The 26,361-nt window shown below is 53.2% G+C and overlaps 1 protein-coding gene across 4 annotated transcripts in view; it reads right to left on the bottom strand.

The window, feature by feature from the left end:
* Positions 1 to 2,915: 2,915 nt before the first annotated feature.
* Positions 2,916 to 26,361, bottom strand: part of MARK4 (microtubule affinity regulating kinase 4) — a 29,577-nt gene continuing 6,131 nt past the window's right edge. For 2 of the 4 annotated variants that reach the window (XM_030873915.3, XM_070044222.1), the window contains 15 exons: positions 25,507 to 25,560; positions 25,361 to 25,409; positions 24,564 to 24,629; positions 24,413 to 24,483; positions 23,388 to 23,444; positions 20,844 to 21,080; positions 17,139 to 17,258; positions 16,578 to 16,677; positions 15,094 to 15,203; positions 14,828 to 14,987; positions 11,853 to 12,070; positions 9,375 to 9,478; positions 6,911 to 7,189; positions 5,673 to 5,717; positions 2,918 to 4,257 (listed from right to left, as the gene is read on the bottom strand). In XM_030873915.3, coding sequence (XP_030729775.1) covers positions 3,921 to 4,257; positions 5,673 to 5,717; positions 6,911 to 7,189; positions 9,375 to 9,478; positions 11,853 to 12,070; positions 14,828 to 14,987; positions 15,094 to 15,203; positions 16,578 to 16,677; positions 17,139 to 17,258; positions 20,844 to 21,080; positions 23,388 to 23,444; positions 24,413 to 24,483; positions 24,564 to 24,629; positions 25,361 to 25,409; positions 25,507 to 25,560 — 2,007 coding nt within the window. In that variant the 3' untranslated portion in view covers positions 2,918 to 3,920. Of the gene's footprint in view, positions 4,258 to 5,672; positions 5,718 to 6,688; positions 6,769 to 6,910; positions 7,190 to 9,374; positions 9,479 to 11,852; positions 12,071 to 14,827; positions 14,988 to 15,093; positions 15,204 to 16,577; positions 16,678 to 17,138; positions 17,259 to 20,843; positions 21,081 to 23,387; positions 23,445 to 24,412; positions 24,484 to 24,563; positions 24,630 to 25,360; positions 25,410 to 25,506; positions 25,561 to 26,361 lie in introns of all 4 variants that reach the window. The other 2 variants (XM_030873917.2, XM_030873914.3) reach the window with 2 other exon arrangements.

Here is a 26,361-nt window from a genome sequence, read left to right on the forward strand (position 1 = left end):
GGTGTGGTCCAGGGTCACACCGCCGAGCTTGGGCCCTTCCCAGCCTCGGCTCCCAATCACTCACGCTCAGATCTCAAACACAGGGTCCTCGCGAGGGAGAAACGGAAGGCAAAGAAAATGTCTGAGACTTGAATCTGGCTCCCCGGCCTCCGGTTTGAGAAACCCCCATGCATCTCATCACTGTCTACTTCATTATGCGTTTCACTGGCCTCCTTCTGTGCGATCTGACTTCAGCCCTCTACAGCGGCTACCAGTGTTTCCAACTTTCCTTACTTCGCTCGAGAACCTGCCATGGCTCCCCACGTCGCCTAGAACGCTCTCGTATTAAGTGCGATTCTTCAAGGCCAAACAAATTCATACCATTTGCTGAAGGCTCACCCTTCTAGTTCTTTTCCCATGATTCCCCTATATAGTCTTTTGTTCCTTACACCCTGCAATTCCCACCTTAATGTCTGCCCAAGCTGTTTCCTCCTCCAGACTGGGGCTTGGGTCAGAGCATACCTGCGAAGTCTTTAAGGATAGGACTTTTGGAGAGCTTGGTCCCAGAAAAGAGCAGGAAGGGGCCTTGGGGTCGCGTGTGGGAGAAGCAGGTAATAGAAGTCAAGAAACATCTGAACATGTATTGGGTGTTGGCCACGTCAATCACTTCTACTTGACCCCATAGGCTGAGGCCTCCATTTGCTGGGGCATAGCACGTGGGCCCCTAAAGAGACGAAGGCCTCAGAAGAAAAGGTGAGGCAGAGTTAAGAAGACAGAGCCCCCAGGGACCGGGGGGAGGCAGTTTTTCAAACCTTGTCACATAGGTAAAGGGCCCTTAGAGATCAAGAAATCTCTCCGTTTTCCAGAAGGGAAACTGAGGGCCGGGGATGTCAGAGTTCCCAGAGAGATTACCAAAACAGAAAGGTTAGAAGAGCCCCCAAAGGTCAAGGCGCGCAGGGCCTGTTAGACATGGGGATGCCCTTTACAATACTATCCCCCAATGACGATCCCATCACTCATCCCAGCTCCACCCCTGAGGCCACACGGACCGCACACACTCCAGCCAGTAGGGCCTGAGCCAGCCAAACCCAGAGGCCAGGCACTCGGCAACTACCATGCCTGTCCCGCCCATTTCGCCTCATAAGGCTGAGGTCCACCCCTTCTCTCCTCACCTTCTGTCCGGTCCTGACCTCCTCGCTACTCTTCTGACCTGATTCCTTCCCTCCCTTCACAGCACAAACCTGCCCCCGCCTCTCCCTTACAGCCTTGCCATGGCTCCCCAGTACCCTTGGCACAAAGCCCAGGCGCCTCTCCACAACCTTCAAGGCCCTGCCGGCACCTCCAGCCTCATCTCTCACAGTGACTCTATACTCACTCAAGTCATGTGTCATTTGCTGAAGGACCTGTATTTTCTTGCTTCCCAGCCATTGTGCCTGCTGTTCCCTCTGCCTAGAATACATGACCCACAGCCCGCCGTGTCTGGTTAGTTAGCTGCTCATCGTTCTCTCCGTCACAGCCAAGCTGTCCCTCCCAGGAAGCCCTCCCTGGCTAGGGTAGTTTCCCCCTTTGCACTCCTGCGGACTCTGGACTCCCCCATACCAGCCCCGCTCACTCTGGATCACTGAGGACACGGCTGTCTCCTCCAGTGGGCTGTGAGCTCCATGAGGGCAGGGCTGGGGCTGTTTTGGTCACCACTGTGTCCCCAGCATAGGGCTAGGCACAAAGGAAGCCCTCCGGGATTGAGGTTTCGTGACAGGGTCGGTTCCCCCTACACACACCTCATTTTTCTACCCTCTCAACTGTAGAACAGGGGTAGCAATGGAATGGGGAGAAGGAGTGGGTATGTTTGGGAGGGGCTGGCGGGAGACTTGACCTCACTGGGGAGGGGGGCAGGGCTCACAGGATGGTACCTGCCTCCCTCCCTCCCTCCCTCTCTCTCTCCGCCCAGAGTCCTATTCTGGCCTCACTCACGACAGGACTTTGGTTCTGCCCCAGACCCAGAATTTTTCAACACGGGCCACTCTTTAATCTTTACCACGCTTCATTTCTCATTTGACTTTCCTGTCAGCTCCATGAAGAATACAACAGTTGACCCTACTATGCTCTAAATGGGCAACTGAGGCAGTTTGACTAAGCCTCTTCCCCGCATGCAACCCTCCATGGCTCCCCAGTGCCCTCGGATGAAAGCCCAGCTCCCTTTGGCCCACAAGGCCCTAGGTGAGGCAGCCCCACCCTTCTGCACCGGACAGCCCTCTACTGCTTAAGTCTATCATGCTTCCACTTCCCTTCTCCTACTCCTACTCTTGACTTTCCTTTGGGGAGCCCCTTCTAAGTCCAGTTCTAGGCACAGGCCACTCCAGAGTCACAGCAACTGGTCCAGGGACGATCACATGATCTAAGATCAGCAGACTTTCTGCTGCAGCAACTAAGCTGGAAGGATGAGAGCTTGGAACTGCTGGGGTCATCACTGCCATCAGGGAGTGCCTGATGGATGAAACTACTAGAATGAATCTCACACTGAAAAAAGCAGAGGTGAGCTTGCCTGCTGCCTAGATCCAGATGTACCCGAAGTCAGGCACCCCTGGCCTATGAGATGAGCAAACAAATACCTTTTTGCTTAAGTGTAGACGGATTATGAGTCCTAATACAGCATTTCTCTTGCTCATTCTCCACCCACCCCCAACATAGCAGCCACCCTGAAATTACCCACAGTTCTTTGAGCTATACCATGCACTGCCACTTCCAGGCTTGTGTCCAGGGCACACGCAATACCTGGTCAACTCCTACTCATCCTTCAAAGCCCAACTCCGGCACCAGTTCCTCTGGAGTGCCTTCCCCCAACCCCCTCACTTTCTCTTCTGTGGCCCCCAAAGCAATGGTTTCTCTAGTGTCTATCAGAACACCCCTCCCGCCCCGACAGACAGGGGCTCCCTGGGTCTCGTGTCCACACTGGGCCTGGCATGGAGTAGGCACCGGTCAATGACTGTTTATTGAATAAATGTACTGCTGGAGTAAGAAGTGGCTTAGAGTCCAGTATACCATGTGGGTGGGTATGTGAATGGATGAACGGGGGTCCGCTATAGGAACTGGGGCCTCGTGGATGAGGCCGAGTCCTGTCCTGCCCTCTTCCACCATCATCCTTGACCCTCACACCCCCACTACTCCCATTCTGCAGACGAGAAAGCCCGAGGCTCAGAAAGGAGAGACCACTGACCCAGTCACACACCTCCTCTTCATCTCACTTGCAGGTGAGGGCAGGGAAGGAAGACCCCAGGGTCAGCGTGGGGGAGGGGGGGACTTCCTAAGTTTATTGGGCAACAGGCTGCAGGTGAGGGGCTGACAGGAGGAGGGCGGGGCTGTAATAACTTAAAAACCGGAGGTGAGAGCGGCAGCTCCTCGGGAGGCCTCTGCAGAGGGGAGGGGGCGGGGTATTTACAAGGATTTGTACAAAGTGCCCCGCGCCAGCCTGGGGCAGGAAAGGGGGGTTCGAGCAGGAGGGGATGGGGGGGAAGGAATCTGCCTCTCTGACCCCCACTCCCAACCCCACCCACCCCAGTTCTCCATCCAGTCTTTAGGCTCAGCAACTCTTCTTGCCCCCGCCCAAGGCCTAATTCTTGAGCTGTTGGGGGGAATGGAAGTTTCCTGTTTCCCTTTCTGCCCCCCCCGCCCCCAAAGTTTCCTCAGGTACCCGCGGCAGGGTGAGGGGGGACAGGACGAGCTGGAGGCTCCAGGAAGGCGCCAGCTTCCCCTGTGAAGCCCCTTTGCTCTTCTCTCCTGCCCAGCGGCCCCAGAGAACAGCAGAGGGGACAATCTCTGCCCCCAGACCGATTTCAGGGAAACTGAAGTGATGACAAAGGGAGAATCCCCTCCTTGACCCCCTTTCTCTCCTGCCGAAGCGAAGTGGGAGAGGAAAAGAGGAGGGGACCCAGGGCCATGACGGCTCAGAGCTCGAGGTCATTGGAGATGCGGGTGACGAGGGTGCGGAAGGCCAGGGCAGTGCCCGCCACGCGGCGGAAGAGCACTCCTCGCAGGCCTGGCCGGGGCAGCTGGCAGACCTCCACTTCAAAGTGGGACAGGGGCTCGGGCCCGCCCGCACCCCCGTGCAGGCAGGCCAGCAGGAACGGCTGTGGCTGGCGGCAGCGGCAGCGGGCGGCCGCCGTGGCCTGGCGCAGAGCCGCCATCAGGGCCTCGGGCGGGCGCGAGCTGGTCAGCTTCACACTCCAGGGGAATCGGAGCAGCCGGGGGGCGGTTTCCGTTTGATCCCAAGGTAGATGGCAACTGAGGTGGGAAGATATTAGGGGTTAAAGATGGGGGAGAAGAGGAAGGTAACCCACTGTTCCCACTTTGGGACAGATCCCTAGGTGTCTCCTCAAAACCTCTTTTACCCCAGTGACAGAGTATCAGCTGTACCTATAGCTATCAGCTGGAGACTACATTTCCCAGCCTCCCCTGCAGCCAGGTGTGGTCTTGTCTCCAAATTCCCGGATGTGCGTGGAAGCGATGGGTGCAACCCCACGTCACCCTTTTCAAAGGAAACTGCACGCCCTGGACTCTCCTGTCCCACCTCCTGTGAGGCTGCAGCACGAGCTAGCCTGGGCCGTGAGGATGACGGGGCTCTAGGGGTGGGGATGTAAGAGCCCTGGGAACACACTGAATGGCCTCAGGAACAGAGTGGCCCTGCCAGCCCGGCCTGGACACAGGGTTTGTGTGTGAGAGAAGGTTATTCCTGTTTGTATTTTGGGGTCTCTTTGCTATAGCAGCTCAGCTTGTCTCCTAACTGATATATCCTTCTTCTGGTAATAATCATTTTCCCTTGAAGGACCAACCTACCTTACTCTAGACTAGGGGTTCTCACCTGGGAGCAGTACTGTCCCCCAAGGGATATTAGGAAACTTCTGGGGGCTTTTTGACTGTTAAAATGGCTTGGGATGGGAGCAATGCCAGCATTTATTAGGTTGGGCAGGAGGTTCAGGAATGACACATATTCTGCAATGTGTGAGAAGGTCCTGCCTAACAAAGAAATGTCTTGCCTAAAATACAAAGAGTGTTCCCCTTGAGAGGCACTGCAGATCTAGTCTTTCTGGTTTAGGTGGGACATGAACACAAGGGTGAACACATGACTCACTTCCGGTCAATGAGAGCATGCAACCCCCGTGGTCACTGTGATTGGTTCAAAGATGAGCATACCACTAAGTATGACCAATCAGAATACTCCACCCTTCTGGTCCCAGGCATGGGTTTAGGGATGGACATGTGACCCATTTCCAGCCAATGAGATTTGGTCCTGGGACTGCTGGAACTGCCGGGGAGGCTCTTTATTTCCACTAGGGTTTCTACAATGGCCCAGAGCTGTTGGCAACCCTTGTGCCTCATTGGATGAGAGGGGAAAGGAGGTGTGGTGTCAACAGGGGGCGGAGTGGGTTAGAGATGGGAGAGGCTGAAGTTAAAGATGGTCAAGGGATAATGCTCAGGGATGGAGGTGGAAATGAGAGGAAATCAAGGGGGCAGGGTGGGTAACAGGAGCCAGCAGAGAAGGGAGGGTCATAGGGACATTTCAGGAAGTTGGCCTTGGAGGATGAGGATGAGGCTTGGGCCCCATCTAAGGGTCTGGTGAGGTACTTACACCAGTGGGGTCTGAGACAGGCAAAATGGGAGGGGCTGGTGTGGCACTCAGGGGAGGCACATGCACTCACCTTGTGACCTCAGGTCCCCCGATTCTCTCAGGTTCGTCTGTGACCCTAGGGGAGGGGAGGGGGGAAGAGTGTCTAATCTGGACATAGGGGGCTCTCCCTCAACCCACTGGTTCCAGGACTCTGGGCAGCCCCTGCCTCAGCCCTGGTCCCCCCCTGCTGTATGGAGCTGGGCTGGAGAGGGCTGGGAGTCAGGATTTGATCTCCCTCTCCATGCCCAGAAGGGGAGCCCCGTCTGAAATGGTTAGTGCAGGTTGAAGGAAAGATACTGAAGGATTTGGAAGACAAAAGAGGGCGGGGGTGGGCAGAGACACATACCTACATATAGAAGGACACACACACACACACACACACACACACACACACACCCCTCCTTCAGGCTGTACTCAAATGAAGCCTCCTTAGTGAGGCCTGCCCCATGTATAGCCGCGCCCTCCCTTCCCCACAGCCCTGGCGCCCCTTCCTTGCTTCCTGTTTCTCCTTAGTGCCTGCCACCACCTGACAGTACATATATTTTACTAAGTTATTGTTTACTGTCTGGGTCCCCTAGTAGAATGTCCTGGGCAGGGATTTTATCCCTTTTGTTCACTTTACTCTGGGCCCACGATGGTGCCAGGCACACAGGAGACACTCAAAGAATAGTAATAGTGAATATTTATAAAGCATTTTCCGAGGCAGGATTTTAAGCTCGGTCCGTGCATCAGCGCGCTTAGCGATATAGCTCACCGCACGACAACCCTAGGAGGAAGGTACGGTTATGACTATCCCCACTTCAGGGAAGGGGAAAGTAAGGCCCAGAGAAGTTAGGTCATTTGCTCAAGGGCACTCAGAAGAGTTCGGGTCTGAACCCCAAGAGCCTGGCTCCAGAGGCCAGACTATTGTTTATTAACTGAGTGAGGAAATGAACCACCAGAGCCCCTACCCGACTCACAGCGCCCCCTCCCGCCAGGCCCGCACACAGGTCAGACATGCAGATAGACAGGCAGAGCCAGTGAAAGCAGAGGGGGGAGGGGACTTACTGATCTTGGATCCCTGGGGCAGAGAGGCGCCCGAAACACAGCGGTTAGAGTTCTGCCGTTTAGAGGGATCGAGGGTAACCCTGCAGCGTGAGGAGGGAGGCGAAGGGTGACGGAGGAAGAGGAGGAGACGTGGGGATACAGAGGCAGAGTAGAGCAGAAGACAGGTTAGGCCCCGTCAGCCCCCCATCCCGCTCCCCAGACCCCACATCCCGTGGGGCTCACCTTCGGGTCAGTTTGGAGGTCAGCTTGGTGAAGAGGTTGGTGGTGGGGCGGGGCCGCCCAGTGGGCAGGGGTGCAGCCTCATGGGCCAGTGTGGGAGAGGCGGGGGGCCCATTCTGCACGCCCCCACCTGCCCCGCCCCCTGCCCGCCTGTCCCGGACCTGGCCACCGTGGAACGTGCTGCGGACGGTGGAGCCGCGTGCCAGGCGGCTCCGCTCCCCTGATGGGGGAGCCAGGCTGTGACTGGAGGGGGAGGCGGGGGGCACCCGTGGGGTCCCCGAGCTGTGGGCAGAGAGGTACAAGTCAGGGTGGGGCCTTGAGGCAGGCCAAGTCCCCAGCCCCCTGCTTCTCCACTCGTCATTCCTGAGATCAGAAACCTCTAGCAACCTGGAGCTCAGAGACAGGGCTGCTGCGTACATTGTGCAGGCTGTGCGCTGTGCAACCCTAGTATTGTCTTACCACCTCGTCTCAACTCCTAAGTCATCCCTCCTTCAAACTATCCTTTCTTTAAACCCTGCCCCCTCCCATCTGTCCCCTATCCCAATTCTCCTCTCTCCAAACTCGGCAATTGAATAGATTCAGATACATGTTTGGATGAATCCCTTGCCATTTGCCATCCAAACCTCAGGAACCAAACCAACTGTGCAAACACTTTGCTATTATTCAATCGCGGGAAAGGAATAGATGTGAACCTCAAGGGGACCTACATTCATTATGAAAACGTTTCAACAGGTGAAAAGAAAGAGGAAGGCACCCTCTCCCTAACTCTCTCAAGATGCTGTGTGGGCAGAGGTGGATCCACTAACCCAGGGCCCTCCTCTAGGCCCGCTGAGGCTCCCAGTCCTGACAGCAGGAGCCAGACCTCCAGTTTCTACCCTAGGGAGCCGGGACGAGCCTGGATCTCAAAGAGGGAGCCCTGATTGGCAGATACCACTACCTCTCTCCCAGAATCCATACACCTTGTTTTACTCTTAGTGACCAAACCCCTTAGAGTATGAACATTGCACATGGCTGCCCAGCCAGATACTACATTTCCCAGCCTCCCTTGCAGCTCGGGGTGGTCATGTGACCATGCTCTGGCCAACAGAATATAAACAGAAGTGCTTTGTACCATTTCTGGGTCATGCCTCTAAAAAGAAAGCAGTTTGCACTCCACTTTCTTTCCACCCTACTTGCTGGTTGCGAAACAGTGGTAACTGGTGCAGTGGCCTCAGGTCCAGAGCTGCAGCCTCATGTTGAAATTGGTCCTGAATCCTTGGAGGACACCCCCTCCTACCTCTGGATGGTTGCATCACAGAGGACTAAACCTCCGTCTCATCCACTGCACTCTGGGGTCTTTTCATTCCTGAATCTATAATCTAACTATACACTATCTCTCGGCCAGAACTGGGAGGCCATATGTTATAGTGATTCCAAGTACAGATTCTGGAGTCAGTCTGGAATCTTTGCTCCTTGACTTACCAGCTGTGTGGCCTTGGACAAGTTACTTAAGCTATCTATGCCTCATTTCCTCACCTGTAAAATGGAGATACCAGGATCGACCTCATAGAATTGTTAGGGGCATTCAACTAGCTAATGTACAGAGGCCTGGCACATGGTTACTGCTTGAAACATGTTGGCTGTTCTTATTTTTATTTAACAACCACAAAAAAGCTCGTACTCATCAAATGCCTTCTGTGTCTCAGACCCTGTGCCAGGTACAAGGACACACCTGATCTCCACTGGCTCCCTCTAATAGGGTCTGGAGGCAGAGAACATCAGCCCCATCTTACACAGGAGGAAATGGAGGCTCAGACACCTGCCGAAGAGCTAAGAGGCAAGATTCAAACTCAGAGCTGAGGAGCCACAGAATCACTGCCCTCAACCACTCCATTACCTTGCCCCTCCAAAGAGTAACACCTGCATCTGTTTATCAGGTGCTTCCCAGAGGGCACCTCGGCGTCATGCCTGCCAGTCCTGGTGGGCGGCAGTGTCATTATCCTGAAGCCTGCCCCACTCCCAGACTTGAACTGTGATGTGAACCAATTCATTCCCTTTTTATGCTCCAGCCAGTCTGTGCTGGTTTCCCTCACATGCCAGCTGAAAGAGACCGAACAGACTCAGGCAAAGAAGTTTGAAACCCAGCCAACCAGAGGATGTTGAAGCTGTGACAATCTGGGGCTTCTCTCCAGCTCTAAAAATGGATCATTCAAAAAAAAAAAAAAAGAATCAACTCAGGTTCCCAAGGCTCGTAGGCAGAGAATGGGGCAGACTGCTTTCCTGGTGCTGATGACTAATTAATTAAGGGTGGAGGATTTTCAGGGGAGTCTGGGAGAGGGAGGACGTGGGTAGATTCTGCCAAGGGAAGGGCAGACACAGACTCCCCAGTCCCCATGGCACCCCTCCCCGCATCTATCATCTGAGATCAAGGGGGCCCTGCTCACCTACACCCCACTGCCCCCTCCCTGTTGCTGCCCTCCCTCCATACCTGTTTTCTTTGCCATTTGGCAACAGGGATGGGCGCTCAGCCCCCGGGCGTTCTGTGCAAACGTAGGTGTTTCTGCGGGTCATCATGCTGGGGGGGAGGTTGTTCTGCAGGAGACAAGGCCGGGAGGAGAGTGAGGGAGCAAAGGGACACCCCTTAATCCCCCTTTACCCTCTATGGCCTCCCTCATTAGGAACGAGGCAGGGAGGACTTCCCTGGCAGTCCAGTGGTTAAGACTCCGTGCTCCCAATGCAGGGGGCCGGGTTCGATCCCTGGTCGGGGAACTAAGATTGCGCGTGCTGCAAGGCGCAGCCCAAAAATAATAATAATAAAGAAATAAATAAAAATAAAAGGAATGAGGCAGGGGCCTGTGTGTGAACTGAAAGCGAGTAGGTGGTTTATTGTACTTTGGCTAAAGACGTGAAGGGTTAGTGGGCCATCCCAGCCATGTAGGCTGAGAGTCATAGAAGGCCTTGGAGCTGGGAGGAGAGAAGGTCAGGGAAGGTTCCCAGGGGGCAGCCTCGCCCCCCTCTCCTCTCCCAGCTCTCCCCCACCTCTAGCCACGTTAAACTTTGAAAAACATACTTATTCATGCCGTGCTGTCTCTCCTCATAAAGGCCTTTGCACGTGCTGTCTTATCTGCTTGGTTATTCCTCCTGTCTTTCCCTCTGACTCACTCTTAGGTATCTTGTCAGTTCATCATATATCCGTGCCCTGGCCCCAGGCTGAGTCAGCTGCACTCCCTGCTACAGCCTTGATCACTCTGATTGACCACATCTGTGGTCCCCAGCCCCTACTGCACCGAGCTCTCCGAGGACAGGAATGGCATATCAGGATTCTGTTGCCTCACAAAATGTGTTGGAAAGCGATCCCTCTTTCTCCCCTCTGGAAGTCTGCCTAAGTTGGGTATTATTCCTTCTTTCAGTGTGTGGAAGACTTCCACCAGCTTAAAGCCATCTGGGTCTGGAGTTTTCTTTATGGGAAGATGTTGAGACTGTTCAGGTTTTCTATTTCTTCTCGTGTCAGTTTTGGTTAACTGTGTTTTTAAAGACATTTGTCCGTTTTGTCTAAGTTGTCAAATTTATTGGCATAGAGTAGTTCCTAATGCCATCTTACTACCTTTTTATGTTAGAACAAAGTTCCCTTTTTCACTTCTGATAGTGGTAATTTTGTGTTTGCTGTATTTTTTCTTTTAGTTTTTTTAATTGAAGTATAGTTGATTTACAATGTCACGTACTGTCTTTTTTATTAATTAGTCTTGCTAGGGGTCCATTGATTTTATTAATCGTTTCAAAGAATCAGACTTTGGCTTGTTGATTTTCTCTAGGGTACATCTGTTTTCTCCTTTATTGATTTCTTTTCTTCTCTTTATTATTTTCTTCCTTCTACTGCTTTTCTGGGTGCGCAGGGTCGGGGGGTAATTTGCTGTTCCTCTTCTACTTTCTTAAAGTGTGGGTTTATTTCAACAATTACAACAGTTCTCATTCACTGAGTGCTTACTGAGCCAGACACTGTGTGAAGACTGTACAAGATCCTCCCAACAACCCACGTTTTTGATGAGCTCATTTTCACAGGGTGGAGCAGTGAAGCTCAGAGAGGGGAAGTTACTTGCTCAAGGTCACACAGCTCATCAATGTAATTCAAACTCTGGTCTATGTAGCTTCAGCGTCCTGACCACCTTCCTGTAACTTGTCTCCATCCTTGTCTCTGATGAGGAGGATATTTTGGTTCCCTTAGCTTGTATTATGTTATACTAAGGAGCTGTAGAAGCAACAAAGCTGAACGCTACATTCCCCAGAAACTCCTCTGCAGCCCAGGTTCTGGATATGAATGGGTTCTGCCAATCTTTGCACTCATGATCTGCAAGGTGGAAAAGGGGTGGCAGCCACTTTCTTGCCCCCTTTGACTTGGGCTCACACAGGCAAATCCGTGAGATGAGGGTCTTTGCTTCAGCAGGGCACCAGTGCCGGTTCTCCAGACTTCTGGGCAGCAGAGGCTCTTCTTCTGGAGAATGAAGTTTCTGAGTCTTGCATTGCAGCCATGACTGTATGTTCTTGAATTCAACAGAGCTAGAGGTGGCCTCAGAGGCGGCAGCTCCCTTGGTGGGTCAATTCTGCTGTGGCAATATGTCATTCTTGTAGGTCTTGTCTATTGCCTGCCCCTCCAGCCCTTCCTACAATTGTGTAAGCACCACACCTAATTCCCCGTATTAATTCCTTCCCGTCGAAAGCACAGAGTACTTCTTTCTGACACTGAATCCTAATTTATACACTAGAATCAAGTACAAGCTTAGGCAGAGAGAGCACTCAATAAATGTCTGTTGAGTGAACGACTGAATGGATAAAACAAAGAGTCCCATGTGGTGGTCTGGGGAACAGGATGGGAAACGGCAGAGTCTGAAAAATGTGACCCAGGTGGCATCGATAGGCTGGGCCACAGGTGGTGGCACCCCTGGTCCCATCCCCCAGCCCCTCCACTCACAGGGGTGCTCGTACTGTCCTTCCGCCGCTCTGGGATCTCTGCCTTGTTGGGGTTGTGGGCGCTGCTGACCATGGGGCTGGAGGGGGGCAGCCCTCGGCTCCCGCTCCCCGCGGCACTGCAGCTCGCCTTCCGGCCTGGCAGGCGCTCCTCCTTCAGCTCTGCCTCCCCTGTGCTGGTTGGGCTGCGCTTGGGGTGCAGGGGTGCAGGGGATGGGCCACCTGGTAGAGGGAGGGGACAGTTTAGGGTTGGCGTCACCTGGAAAAGCCAAAACATACTCTAGATGATCCTTAGAACCTTAGAATTCCTCACATAGGCTACAACCTTTGCATGGGCCATTCTGATAATATCTAAGTGACAACATATATACTGACCCAGAAGCTCCACATAAATGACATGACACACATACAGGTTATTCACTGCATCCTTCTTTTTTTTTTTTTTTTTTCAGGCCAAAAGATTGGGAACAGGCTAAATGCCCCTTAATATGGGGATAACTAAGTAAGTCAAGATATTGTCACACAATGGAATACTATGCAACTATAAAAAATGTTCCAATACAGAAAGATCTTCAAGATAGATTGTGAGGTAGAAAAGGCAAGGCAAGGTATGAGGTCTACAGTGGGCTATCATGTGTATAAAAAGGGGGAAAAGGGCTTCCCTGGTGGCGCAGTGGTTGAGAGTCCGCCTGCCGATGCAGGGGACGTGGGTTCGTGCCCTGGTCTGGGAAGATTCCACATGCCGCGGAGTGGCTGGGCCCGTGAGCCATGGCCGCTGAGCCTGCACATCCGGAGCCTGTGCTCCACAATGGGAGAGGCCACAACAGTGAGAGGCCTGTGTACCGCAAAAAAAAAAAAAAAAAAAAAAAAAAAAGGGGGGAGAAGTGTTTAACTATACCTATTTATCTATACTTGTTTATAAATGAATGTTGCCCAAAGGCTATCATTTCTATTAAAAGGGGGGAATATATCTTTATAGTATATTAATATTGTATTTATCCATCTTTATGCATTTAAAAATTTTTCTCTTTCTCCTTGTTTTCACATCTTTCTCTTTATATATTTATATATGAATGAAACTTCTCTGAAAGAATTGATATAAAACCGGTAACGGTGGCTGCCTCCAAGGAAGACTGGGGGCTGCGAGATACGTGTAGGACAAAGACTTTTTTACCATCTACCCTTCCTGCGCTATCAAGTTTTGAAGGATGTGAGTGTAACAGTTTCAAAAACAAACCAAAACAAATTTTGTCCTTTAGAACATCTTGGGAATTTAGTTTTAGAACCCGGGGGTTAAACTTGTTCTAGAACTTCAGAGAGTCAGAACTTCTGCATGTTAAATCCTCAGGAAACTTAATGCGCAAAAGTCCCAGAACCATAACAAGCTCTACAACGATGGACACAGGACACTCATAAACCATCTTTTATCCTGAGAACCCCAGAACCCAGAAGGTCTCCATGTGGGTTATTTTTAAAGGTTACCATGTTCTAACCGTAGGATGCTGGAGTCACAAGCTTCTTAGGGACTCTCTGGGCCAATCTCGCTATTTTATAGGTGGGGAAAAGGAGATCCAGGGGAGGGGAACGGCTTGACCATCCAGAACAAAGCAGGTTCTGCTCAGGACTGATGCTAAGCTTCCCTCACTCCCCTCTCCCTGTACTAGTGCCCGTCCCAGAGTAAAGAATTTCACCCCTAGAGAGAAGTAGGGCTGCAAAAATAACGGAAAGTTGGAAATCACCTTGGCAGTTCCTGAACTGTTAAACGTAGAGTTACCATATGACTCAGCAATTCCACTCCTAGGTACTTGCCCAAGAGAAATGAAAACATACATCTACACAAAAACTTGTACATGAATGTACACAGTAATGCTATTCACAGTAACCAGAGGTGGAAACAACCCAAATGACCCTCAGTTGATGAATGGATAAACAAAATATGGTATATCCATGCAATGGAATATTATTCGGCCATAAAAAGAAATGAAGCACTGATACTGCTACGATACAGATGAACCTTGAAAACATGATGCTAAGTGAAAGAATCCAGTCACAAAAGGTCACATACTGTATGATTCCATTTATATGAAATGTCCAGACTAGGAAAATCTACAGAGATAGTAAATAGATTAGTGGTTGTCAGGGGCTGGATGTTGGGCTGGATGGGAGATTTGAAATAGATGAATAAGGATTATGGAGTTTCTTTATGGGGTACTGACAATGTTCTAAAGTTGACTGTGGTGAAGGATACACAAATCTGTGACTATACTAACGCCACTGAACTGCACACTTTCAATGTATGTGAACTATATCTCAATAAAGCTGTTGAAAAATAGTGGGGATGATTAACATTTGATGAGGGTATAGGCAAGAGACCTCTTGAAAGTTCCCACGTCTCATTTGTGGTGGTAGTGGTGGTGGGTCTATTGTCTGCAGGGGATGAGATATATGTTAGTTGCAGAATGTGGGATACAATCAGGTGTCTGCCCACTCCCTTCCCACTAGTATGTAAGGAGGAGAGGCCAGAGGGCAGGCTCTCAGCAGCCATTTTGTACAATGTGTCATCCTGTGTCCTAGTCAAGTGGATTAATCCCAACTGGACCCTGATATCAAGTGGACCAAAGAGATTCCAGCTATTATTTGAGCTGGCCTCTAAAACCGAGTTGTAAGGAGTTAAGAGACTGGGAAAAAGATAAGGCAGGATATGTAAGAAAGAAAGGAAAAAACAGACGAGCAGAGAAGAAGCAAGACACAGAGTGTCTGCTCTGGGTCTGGCTGCTTTTCCAGTTTCTAACCCCTTACTGAGCCTGACTGCCTCCAAATTTCACGCAGTGTCCCTGCCCCTTTATAAGGCACTCCTCCCTTCGCTGCAGGTGGCGCGAGCAGGTTTCTGCCGCTTGCCAGCCAGAGAGCCCTGACGTAACGCGGGTCCGAGGCCCTGGGACCAGGGAGGGCGCGTGGGGGTGTGGGGCCGTCACTCACAGAAGTCGCTGTGCCTGCGCTGGCGGTGGTAGGTGGACGAGGAGCTCCGCTGCCCTTTGCTGTGGCTGGTGCCTTTACTGGAGCTTGTTCCATTGGTGGTGTCGCTGGGCGCCCGCACCCGTGCCAGGGCCAGCCCCGGGGTGCCCCGGTCCCCACCCTCCTGCAGGAAGAGGACAGATGAGGAACCTCAGCCCCTGTCCCCTCTGCCCCAGAAGTCCCCCCACCCTGGGCATCGCGCATCCCAAACGTCCCTGACGCCTTCTGACCTCAGTCTTCCTGCCCAGCAGGAGGTAGGTGGCGGTCACTTCGTTGTACTTCTGGCTGGTCAAGGCCTCTTTGATTTCTTCCCGCGTGTAGCCCATACCCACCATCACCTCTGGGAGAGGGGGATGGAGAGGCGGTTCAGTCTCCCCAGATCCTTCCCTTCCACTCATTTCTGCATCACATAATGCCTGCGCTTTGGCTTGTCCAGTATCCATTCCTCCTTCTGCCAGCAGCACCCTGATTTTCCTTGGAAGAACATTTCTTCCCAGCTCAGATCACCTGGCTGACTCCTGCCTGCTGCAAGCCCCAAGGGCAGGCATATAACTCAGGTCTGGACCATCAGAGTGTCCCATCCCCAAGGCCATACTGATTGGTTCAGGTTGGGCAGATGACCCAGGTATGGCCAATCAGAATGCTCCATACCCAGAGCCACAGTGATTAGTTAGGGTGGACATATGACCCAGTTCTGGCCAATAAAAGTGTTCCATCCCCAAAGTCAAATTGACTGGTTCAGGGGTAGTCAATGGGCACCGCCCTAGGGCTTCTATTGGAACATGAGGAAAGTGGCTTCTCTTCCTGATGGGGTGTCCAGGCCACTAGGATATGCTGCTGTCAGCTTGCTCCTGGCGGGGAGAGCTGCCTGGGAAAGAAGCCACCACTGAGAAGATCCCTAACAACTGTCTCTGAGCACCTGGATCCAGCTGTGCCTGAAGGCTGATATACCCTGGCCTTTTCAGTTATGTGAATGAATAACACCACTATTAGATTAAAACACATGAAATTGCTGATATTAACAATTTTTGAGCTATTACAATGGCAATTTCACATGGTTCAACCTATTATTATTATCTGGTTTAAGCCAGAATGGCTTGGGTTTTCTGTTACTTGCAACCAGGAAGTCCTGATTAATACAGTCAGATCTGATGGTGGCCTTGGTTTCCTCAGCTGTAGAATGAAGGTTACTGGATGGTTCCTAAGGGGCTCTTCCAGGGCTAATGCTTTTGGGGTCAAATGTTCGAGGGCTCCAGGCTGAAGGGATTGGGACCAAATGGGTGGAGGGTGAGGCATGTGCCAAGGTGGGAGTTTTTCTCAAACATGCAGATTACTGATGGCTTTGACCAAACTCTTCTGGAAGTGACTGTGATTTCCTGTGTCTTAATAGTCAAAGCTAACACAAAAGCACTTATTACATGCCTGATATAAGTGCTTTATATAAATTCATTCATTGAATATTCATAACAAACTTATGAGATAGGCCCTCTGATTATCCCGTTTTATAGATGAAGAAACAGAAGCACAGAGAGGGGAAGCCACCGGCCCTGGGTCACACAGCTAGAAAGTAGCGGCACAGGGACTGGAGCCCAGACTTCTCTGCTCTCCCCAATTGCCTTGCAAACTTCTGTGATGCACTAACCAAAGGGGTAGGTGCTGGGAAGCTCCTACCCCTGGCTCTGGGGCCTATGGCTCTGCTCTCCTTGACCCTCACCGATTCGCTTGGTGTCCCCGAAGTCCTCCTCGGGCTCTGTGTATGGCTTCAACTCCTCACCCTCATAGCCGATGTTGATCCATTTGTCTTTCATGATTTGCTACAGGAATCGGGAGCAGGACAGGGAAGGGGAAAGAGAGATGTCAGAAGGAACTGGGAAAAATATAGCTTCCCACCTCCCACGCAGGCCCCCGAATGGGGTTCCTGCCCTGCCCTGCCCCCACCTCCAAGGCCTAGCACCCCAGAATCGAGAGCTTCCTGAGAGCTAGCACCTCCTCGCCCTATCCCTCACCCACCCAGCTGAAGCCACCCTTCCTCCTCCACATCATCTGGGTCCCTGGCACCCTGTGATCATTCTAGGAGCTCATTAGCTAATTACTGGCATGTCGGGGAGTGGGCGAGGCTGTTTGCGGGGCGGTGTCAGGACGGGCCTGGGAGCCTTTTCCTGGGCTGCCTGTCTCCCCTCACCTTCCAGCAGCGGGTCGGGCACGGGAGAGGGAGGAATAGTGTCAGTCAAGGAGGCTTCAGTGGGAGGGGTGCGGGGCTGGAGGCTTAGCTTACCTCGAGAGTACAGCGTTTCGCTGGGTTCAGCACCAAAAATCTCCGCAGGATGCTCTCACAGTCTGTTGACATGTAGAAAGGGACCCGGTACTTCCCTCTGAGGACTCGCTCTCGCAGCTCCTGGGGGGATGGGGTTACTGGGGGAGGGGTCCGCCCTGCCTCCCCACCCGTTTTCATTACACACACACACACACACACACACACACACACACACACACACCTTTCTCCCAATCCCCCGACAAAAGTGATAGGAGCTCCAAGTCCCAGCCCTGATGCAGTGGGAAAAACCCCACTTTTCCCGACTTCAGTTTCAACCTGTAAAACGGGAACGTTGTCATAGATGCAGCAGTTTTCAAAAAAGTTTTTTTAAAAAGTGATATAACTTTTCACTCTGAGTTAATCTTACAGAGAGGGTGAGTTCTATCAGCCAGATAAGGGGGGAGGTGGGTCGGTGAGTCAGCCTCTGGGGCCTTAGTGTCCGTGTCTGTCAACAGGGATCACAGCACTCACTCCCCAGGCCAGGGTAGGAGTGAGCCTGTAGGAGTAAATGCCTAGCGTGAGTCATGTCCAGAGCAAGTACCGTACCTCATGGATTGTGGGATCCTAGTTCCAGCACCAGGGATCGAACCTGGACCCTCGGCAGTGAAAGTGCGGAGTCCTAACCACTGGACCGCCAGGGATTCCGCGAGTGTTTTTTTAAAATTAATTAATTAATTAAGTTTTGGCTGCACTGGGTCTTCGTTGCTGCGGGCGGGCTTTCTCTGGTTGCGGCGAGTGGGGGCTACTCTTCGTTGCAGTGCATGGGCTTCTCATTGCGGTGGCCTCTGTTGCAGAGCACGGGCTCTAGGCGTGCGGGCCTCAGCAGTTGTGGCACGTGGGCTCAGCAGTTGTGGCTCACAGGCTCTAGAGCGCAGGCTCAGTAGTTGTGGCACACGGGCTTAGTTGCTCTGTGGCATGTGGGATCCTCCCGGACCAGGGCACGAACCCACGTCCCCTGCATTGGCAGGCGGAGTCCCAATCACTGCGCCACCAGGGAAGTACCCGCAAGTGCTTTTTTAATACTAGGTTTACAAAAGGGGAGGAGAGAGGGGCATCCTGCCCCCCATCCCCCATGGCTTTCCAAAAAGCTATGAGGCCCTGGCAGTTTCAAAGAATGAGCACTGATTTATATGCTGACTTTTTTTTCTTTAAGGGCCTTTTAGGAGGGCCCTGCCAAGGTTATGAGAGAAAACATAAGTCCCACGCTCCACGGCATGGCAGTAGGGAGAGCCCCTTCCATCCTGAATAAAGAACGGAGGTAGACAGAAAATGGACGGTAGGGTGAATGGGGCAAGGGGCCTCTTGGGGTGGAGCCCTCTGCCAGGGCCTGGGCTGGGAGCTCCCTCGGGGGCCTTCTCCTAAAAGGGCTGGATGCGGCCTGTGCCTGGGGAGCCTGCAGATCATCACAGCCTGAAGGGTCGTGAATATTTCATAGTAACGAGGATCGCTTTCAGAGCACTCACCCGGTGCTGGGCAGCGTTCTCAGCGCTTTACACATATGACATGTGTTCACAAGGATGCTGTGAAGCAGGGTTAGGACGCCCCATTTTCCAGACAAGGAAACTGAGGTCCAGAGAGGTTAAGTCACTTGCTCTGGGACTGTGCAGCCAGGAAGTGGCAGGGCCAGGGTTCAAAGCCAGGCAGTCAAGGCCCGGAGCCTGTGCTGCTGTGTAACCACCACTCCACGCCGCCTCTGTCACGTGATGGTGAGAAGTAGCCATCAGGCCACGGACACCACCACCAGGGCAGCTCCCGAGTGTGACACCCTGGGCAGATGCCAGGTCCCCGTGAAGGGCTTCACACACCCAGTCTGGCTGTAACTGTCCCCATCTTACAGGTGGGGAAACGGAGGTTCAGAAAGGGACTTGTTCAATGTCACTCAGCAAGGAAATGACAGAGCAGGGATCTGCCCCCAGCTGCATGTCTCTTTCACCCAGCAAGGCTTGGGGTGCCTGGTGGGGAAACTGGGACAACAGGAGGTGGCAAGGGCCTGGGGCAGGTGAGAGGCAGGTCTGGCCCTTTGGGAAGTTCTCTTGGCTTCATGCGTGGGGCTCAGAAAGCTTATTCTGTGATCTCAGCAAGTCCTCGAGTCGCTGCTGTGAGGCTGGTACCCTAGGGTCCTCACTGAACCGAGGTGGAGACGGCCTCGGCGGAGTTGGCTGCTTCGCCGAAGCCACTGTGACGAAGGGGTCCCCGTCCTCATCACTCAGGGTTCTGCTGGCCTGTCCTCGGCAATGACCTCCCTGATCCCCTGACGGCTCCTCACGGCCGCATCAAGCAGCCTGAGCACTCCCGCTGAGGAATTCCCACCCGAAATGCACCACCTGGATCCAAGCGTGAGGACACACTGTGCAGCCCGGACTGAGGGAGGTTCTTTCCGCAAGATGACTGGCCTGAACTCATCACTGCCGTGCCATGGAAGACAAAGAACGGTGGAGGGACTGTTCCAGATGAAAGGAGACTAGAGACAGGACAACAGAACGCCATGAGGGCGCCTGAGCAGATGTTGGAGCAGAAGACACGGTGGCCAAGGATATTCTCAGGATGACTGATGCAACCCGAGCATGGGCCGTGGGTTAGAGGCCGGGAACACAACAGCGCTGGATTTCCCGAGCGTGATCGTGGATGGGGAAAGGCCGCGTCTCATGAGATCCCTATTGTATGCAGCCTTTAGGGATGAAGGCGCATTGTGTCTGCAACTGATTCCCATGTGTTCCATCAGTAACGGTGATGACAGCGGTACCACGAGCATATATAGACACTCACGTAGCACACGTGGCCGCAGGCAACCGGAGCATATCCTGAAAGTTCTAGGCTGACAACTTCTCTGTTGACTGGCAATGTTTCAGAATAAAAAGTTCAAAGGGAAAAAAAAAAATCCGCCCCAACACTACAACTCAGCCCACGCTTCCCACCCCTTCCACAGAACGGGCCAGCATCTAGCGTGCTATATATTTTGCTTATTATTTTATTTTCTGCCTGGCTCTGCTGCAAGAATGTCGGTCCACGAGAGCAGCGTTTTTTGTTTGTTTGTTTAAGTGCACCATTCAACGGCTTTCAGTATATTCACCGAGTTGTTGCAACCATCACCAGAATCCGTTTTAGAACATGGTCATCGACCCCCAGAAGAAACTCTGTAGCCCAACCCCCCCCCCTCCCTAGTCTTAGGCAACCACCGATCTGCCTTCTGTCTCTATGGGCTTGCCTGTCCTGGACGTTTCATAGAAGGGGAACCCACAGCGGGTGGTCTTTTGTGGCCAGCTTTTCCCACTTAGCGTGTTTTCAAGGATTGCCTAGGAAGCAGCATGTGTGAAGGCAGGGCTCTCTGTCTCTTTTGCTCACCCTGTGTCAGCAAAACTTAAAACAGAGCCTGGCCCGTGGGCGGTAAGCAAGAACTACGTACTGAGTGAACGAGCGAGTGAGCAGGATTTGAACCCAAGCCTGCTGGCGGCCAAGCCCACACCCGGAACCCCGACATAGCCTGGTCCACTTGGGCTAGCCGTGAGGCTGTGGGGACCTGGGTCCTACCTGACCCCCATCATGCCCTGTGACCTCGGCCCCACCCCTCCAGCCCTCTGCAGAAGAGGTGTTTAGGGGCCCGACCGTGAGGGCCAGAGAGACCCTCCCCGGGGGAGTCACAGCCCCCGTGCCAGCCCCGCCCAGCACCTTGAGGTTGTGCCCGTCGAAGGGCAGGGAGCCGCTGACGAGGGTGTACAGGATGACGCCGAGGCTCCAGATGTCCACCTCCGGCCCGTCGTACTTCTTGCCCTGGAACAGCTCCGGGGCGGCGTACGGGGGGCTCCCGCAGAACGTGTCCAGCTTCGAGCCCAGCGTGAACTCATTGCTGAAGCCGAAGTCGGCGATCTTGATGTTGGCCTCGGCGTCCAGCAAGAGGTTCTCGGCCTGCGAGGCAAGGAGAGGGCAGACGGTGGATGTGTGCGGCGCCAGAGCCAGCTGACCTGGTCTGACTGTGGCCCTGTCCCTGATTCTCTGTGTGACCTTGGGCAGTGACTTTACCTCTCTGGGCCTAGTTTCCTCATCCATAAGATGGGGATAAACATAGTCCCCACCTCACAGGGACGTTTGAGAATTAAGTGAATTATTCCGTGAAAAGTCCTCGAACGATTATTTCATGCCGAGTAAGTGCTATATAACGTTAGCTCTATTATCCCGTGTGGTCTGCAGAGCTGGAAGTCCTCAGGCAACCTCCTGTCCTTTGCAGAGCCTCAGTTCACCCAGCAGAAAAAAAATGAGGACGGATCGCTCAAGACTTGCAAAAATGAAAACAATCATTTTATATAATATTTATTGTGCGCCTACTGTGCGCCGGGCTTTTAGACTATCATTTTTAAGAGTGGCTACATACAGTGGGGTTAAAGTACAGATTCCGGAAGAATCCTAGCTTCAAATCCCAGCTCCACCACTCACTCACTGTGTGACTTTGGGTGGATTACCGGCTCTCTCCGTGCCTCAGTTTCCGATGTGTAAACCGAAGGGTCATCGTAGCACCTGCCTCACGGGCGGATGCAGGGTTAACTGGAAAGTGCTTACCACGTGGGACAGAGTCAGCACTCAGGAAATACTTTGTACCGTTATAAGGTTTTGTCTATTTTTGGCGGCACGTGTTTGTTATTTGCCACTTCATGGGGGAGGGAACTGAGGCTCAGGGAGGCCGCCTCAGGCCCACAGCATGAAAGTGGCAGAGCTGGAATCCGAAAGAGGCCTGCCATCTCCACAGCCCGAGCGTGGAAGGAGCCTCCGGCATCCCGCCTCTTCCAGCTTGTTGTTGACTACAGACTGATGCATGAAGCCACCCTTCAGACTGCTGACCATGCCTCGCCCCTCCCAACCACTGCCCTTCCCTAGCCCAGCATCTCTGGCTTCCTCCCGGTCTCCCTACTTCCTGGTGTATTTCAGTACCACCCTTCCCCACCTCTGGCCCAGCGAAGGGCTAGAACCCACACAGACACACACTTCAGAGGGATCTTCCCCAAACCTCAATCTACCGGCATCTCTGTCTTGCTCAGTGGTGACACTCCCCCTCGTGGCATTTGAGGCTCCGCAGTTCAGCCCCAACCTCACTTCTGGGCTGGTCCCCGTGGTTGGTCCCCCTGAAGACTGTATCCCCAAATCCCCTTTCAGCCACTTCCAGGACCTTCCACCAGGGAGCGTGCCTCCTCCAGGTTGTTCACCATGGATCCCCCCCCCGCCGCTGCAGGACAAACTCCCAAGCCTCCAAGGTGCCTCCTCAGGGGGCTGTGTGGGGACATCAGGGCAGTACAGAGAGAGGGAGTGCTTCAAAACGTCTACAGCAATTTGACAGTGGAATTATATGATTTTTGAATCTATTAATAATCATCTTAAAAATCGGGCTTGTATTTTGCACATCTTTCTTTTCCCTTCATGTTTATTATACTTTACCAAAGTACCTGTCCACAGTGGACTGGGCATTGCCAATACTCAAACAAACCTGGTCCTTTGCTACAGAAACCTTGAGAAGCACTTCCTTAAGTACTTAGACCAGGGCCTGGGACACAGTAGATGCTCAAGAAATCACGGTGAAGACAACAGACAGCTTGATTCGCACCAGACAAACGTTTCCCTCGCTGGTCTAGGACGGGAAGTCCTGAGACAGGAGGTTCTCTCTGGGGGGGGCTGTGGAGCAGGGGCCCTGGGACAAGGAGCTGCCCCTGCTCAGCTCGGCCGGGCAGTGGGGGTAGGGCAGGGGGAGGCCCTGCTAAGTCCCTTCCCCGAGGGGCACTAGCCCTCCCAAAGGTCCTTCTCAAGTTCGAAGATGCCTGTGATTCTAAGACCCTGGAGGCTGTGTGACTCTGGGGCTCTAAGATCTCAATTCTTGAAGTTTCCTGAATATTCTGCAGTCTCCCGGAGGCTCGGGGAGTGACTAAGTCTTTATTGCATTCCAGTGACCTTGTCCGGGAGGCATGTAACAGTCTGAGGCTGTTCCGGGGACACTTTGTTTCTTTTCCCTTTGTTCACTCCTCCTGTCCCCATCCCCCACCTGCTCCCCCATCAGCTGGCCTTGTTTTTGCCACAAAAGCTTGGGAAAAAGTCAAGGGGCTCTGGATGCTGAGGGAGGAGCACGAAGACAAAAGGAAGGAGAACATGGTGGAGGGTACAGGGCACCCCAGGGGATGGGGGGGGCAGTGCTGGGGACAAGCAGGGGTCTGTGGGCTGAGCTGGGAGGCTCACCTTCAGGTCCCTGTGTACAATGTTTTTCTGGTGACAGTAGTGCACAGCCGATACAATCTGGAGGGGAGGGGAGAGGAGAGGAGGGGAGGTCAGTTACTTATGGCTGCCAAACCCCTCGGCCTCCCTCAGAGACCCCAGGAACCCGCCCCTCAACTGAGCTCTGGACGCCGGGCCTCCCCAAGCACAGGCTGTGATGCTGGTGCCCCTCCCCACCCCCCAATTCGGCCACAGCAGGAAGTGATGTGGGACCTGCACAGACACACACCTCCACCCGGACACCCGGACATCCTGGTACCCAGACACCGGGACACCCTCCCAGCAAGGACATCAGCACCAAGACAACAGGACGGGCCCCTCCTGACGTTCACGTCAAGAAACACGCATGAGAACATCGCACAGCTACAGAGACACACGTGGCCCAACATACCAGGGCTTAAGCCCCGCGCACCCAGTACAGCTGCGTCCAGCAGACGGACAGTCCCGGACCAACACCCTCGCTCAGATCTCCTCACCCACCAAACCCTCACACCTGAACGCCCTCTTACCCATCTGGGCACCCTCACTGCCACACACCTGACACCACACGCCCTCTTACCCACCAACTTAAGATACCCACACTTGGGCCCCCCTCACCCATACACCCCAGCTGCCACATGCACTTCTACCCACACAGCTACACACCTATACACCTGGGCACCTACACTCCCGCACTCACACCTCAGCACCCTGGCACCTGTGTGCCCTCCTAGGCACACTCTTATATACGGGGCACACCTTCATACCCACACATCTGACACTGGCACACCTTGCCCACCCACCTGGGCACCTGCATCCCTCCACCTAGGTATCCTCACACCTGGGCATCTGCACGCCCACAGCCACCCAGCTCTCCACCTTCACCCCCACCCTGCCTTAAGCCACGCCCCCAGGTCCTTGGACAGCCCAGACCCACACCCAGCAATCAGACCCTCGTCCCCAGGGACTGGGGCTCCCCTCCCAGCCCCACCCGCAGCTGTGACCCCAACCTGTCGGAACTTGGCTCGAGCTTCCTTCTCCTTCATGCGGCCGTGTGACACGAGGTAGTCAAACACTTCTCCTGCAGGGCAGAGGCCGAGCGGGGTCAGGGCGGGGCATGGGGGGGCGCAGAGAGCAGGGCGGGGAGGGGAGGAGCCTCACCAGCACTTGCATATTCCATCACCAGGTACAGCGTCTTCTCTGTCTCAATCACCTCGAAGAGCTTCACTGCAATGGCCGGGGGATGGGGGCGGGGAGTTACAAGAGAAGAGACCCCTCACCCTCCATCAGCACTTCGTAACTGCACATGTGCTGAGCATAACACCCCTTACTCAAGAACATTCGATGGCTCCCTACTGATGGCAAGATTTTCCAAACTCCCTGGCCCCACGTTACCACCTTCTCCACTTCCTCACAAGAATGTCAGCTCTATGAGGCCAGGGGTTTCTACCTGTTTTCTTTACCGCTGTGCCCCAGAGTCTGGCACATAAGCAGCCCACTCAGTAAGTATCCACTGAGTATACATAAACAAATGGATGAATAAATGCTACGGCCACATTCAGGCCAGGCTAAATCCTGTTTCTTTTGTAAAGACCCCACTTTCTCCACTCTGCCTAATCACAATGACAGTGACAACGGATGCTGCTGACGACAATAATCAGACCAGCTCCCACAGCTCAGCTCCGAACTAAGTGCTTTGCATGCATGACCTTACCCAATCCTCACAATGACCTTGAAGTAAGCCCTCTTATCACCCCCTCCCCCGCTCCAGAGGAGGAAACTGAGGCTCAGAGAGGTTGAGTGACTCACCCAAGGTCACACAGCCAGGGAGCAGGGATACTGCTACGAAAAAACAGGTCTTTCTAATTACTGTAACGGCCAGTTCTCTCCTCCCCCAGCTCTCTTTTCCCAAGTGCCCTGGCTGGTATCCATCGAGCCCACTCCCTTCCCCTCCTCACCGATGTTGGGGTGGTTTAGGCCCTTCATGATACGGACTTCTCGGAACAGCTGGAAGAAAGGAAGAAAGAGAAAGATGAGGGTGGGCCGTTTCGAGGACCCTCTTCCCAACCTTGCCCCTGCCCTGCTCCCTCTCCCTGGGCCTTACCTTCTGCAGGCTGCTGGGGTTCAGCTGGGTTTTATCGATGATCTTGATGGCGACCTAGAGACGGAAGAAAGGGGGGAAAGGTCTAGGTACCATAGGCCCTCGAGCTGGGAAAGGTTCCCCCAACCCAGATCACCCTAGGATATCCTTCCTTTGTCCCTTTTCAGAGACAGCTCTCAACCTGGGCCATTCTTAGTGGAGGTGGGCTCTGAGCCTCATGACCTTTGCACATGCTGTTCTTACCATGTCCAGTGCTACCCTTACTTCTGCAGGGAAATACATCCCCTATACCGCCATGGGGCCTGGGTGGGGCGGCCCCAAGGGCCTGTGTGAGTGAGTGTGAGGGTGACTGAGACCTTGAGGGGGCCCCTCTGGGAGGGCATCTCAGACCATTCACCCATCAGCGTCTTTGTTTTGAAGGCACAAACTGTGGAACAAGAAATAATAACCAGACCTCACATCTACTGAGCAGTCCCATGGGCCAGGCCCTGGTCTATGCGCTTTACAAATGAGAGCTCTCTTAATCCTCACAACCACCCTATGAGATGATCCTCATACAAATGGGGAAACCGAGACACAGAGCTGTTCAGTCACTTGGCCAAGGTTACTCGGCTGGTAAGTTTGTGGGCTGGGACTTGAACTTATGCAGCCTGACAGTCAACCCCTTAAACACTTAACATCTATAGAAAGCTTTGAAAGAGCTTTGAGGTAGTCATCATGGGGGAAAAATCAGAACGTTACTGAACCCTCTTTGTACTTATCCTGAAGTTTAGTTAAGTTTTTATTTTGAATTTCACACTGGGGTACAGCACTTCAAGAGCCGTAATCCAGCTTAGGTCTTTAGTCTTCCCAAAGGGT

This window comes from Globicephala melas, chromosome 19, assembly GCF_963455315.2.
Source record: "Globicephala melas chromosome 19, mGloMel1.2, whole genome shotgun sequence".
Taxonomy (NCBI): Eukaryota; Metazoa; Chordata; class Mammalia; order Artiodactyla; family Delphinidae; genus Globicephala; species Globicephala melas.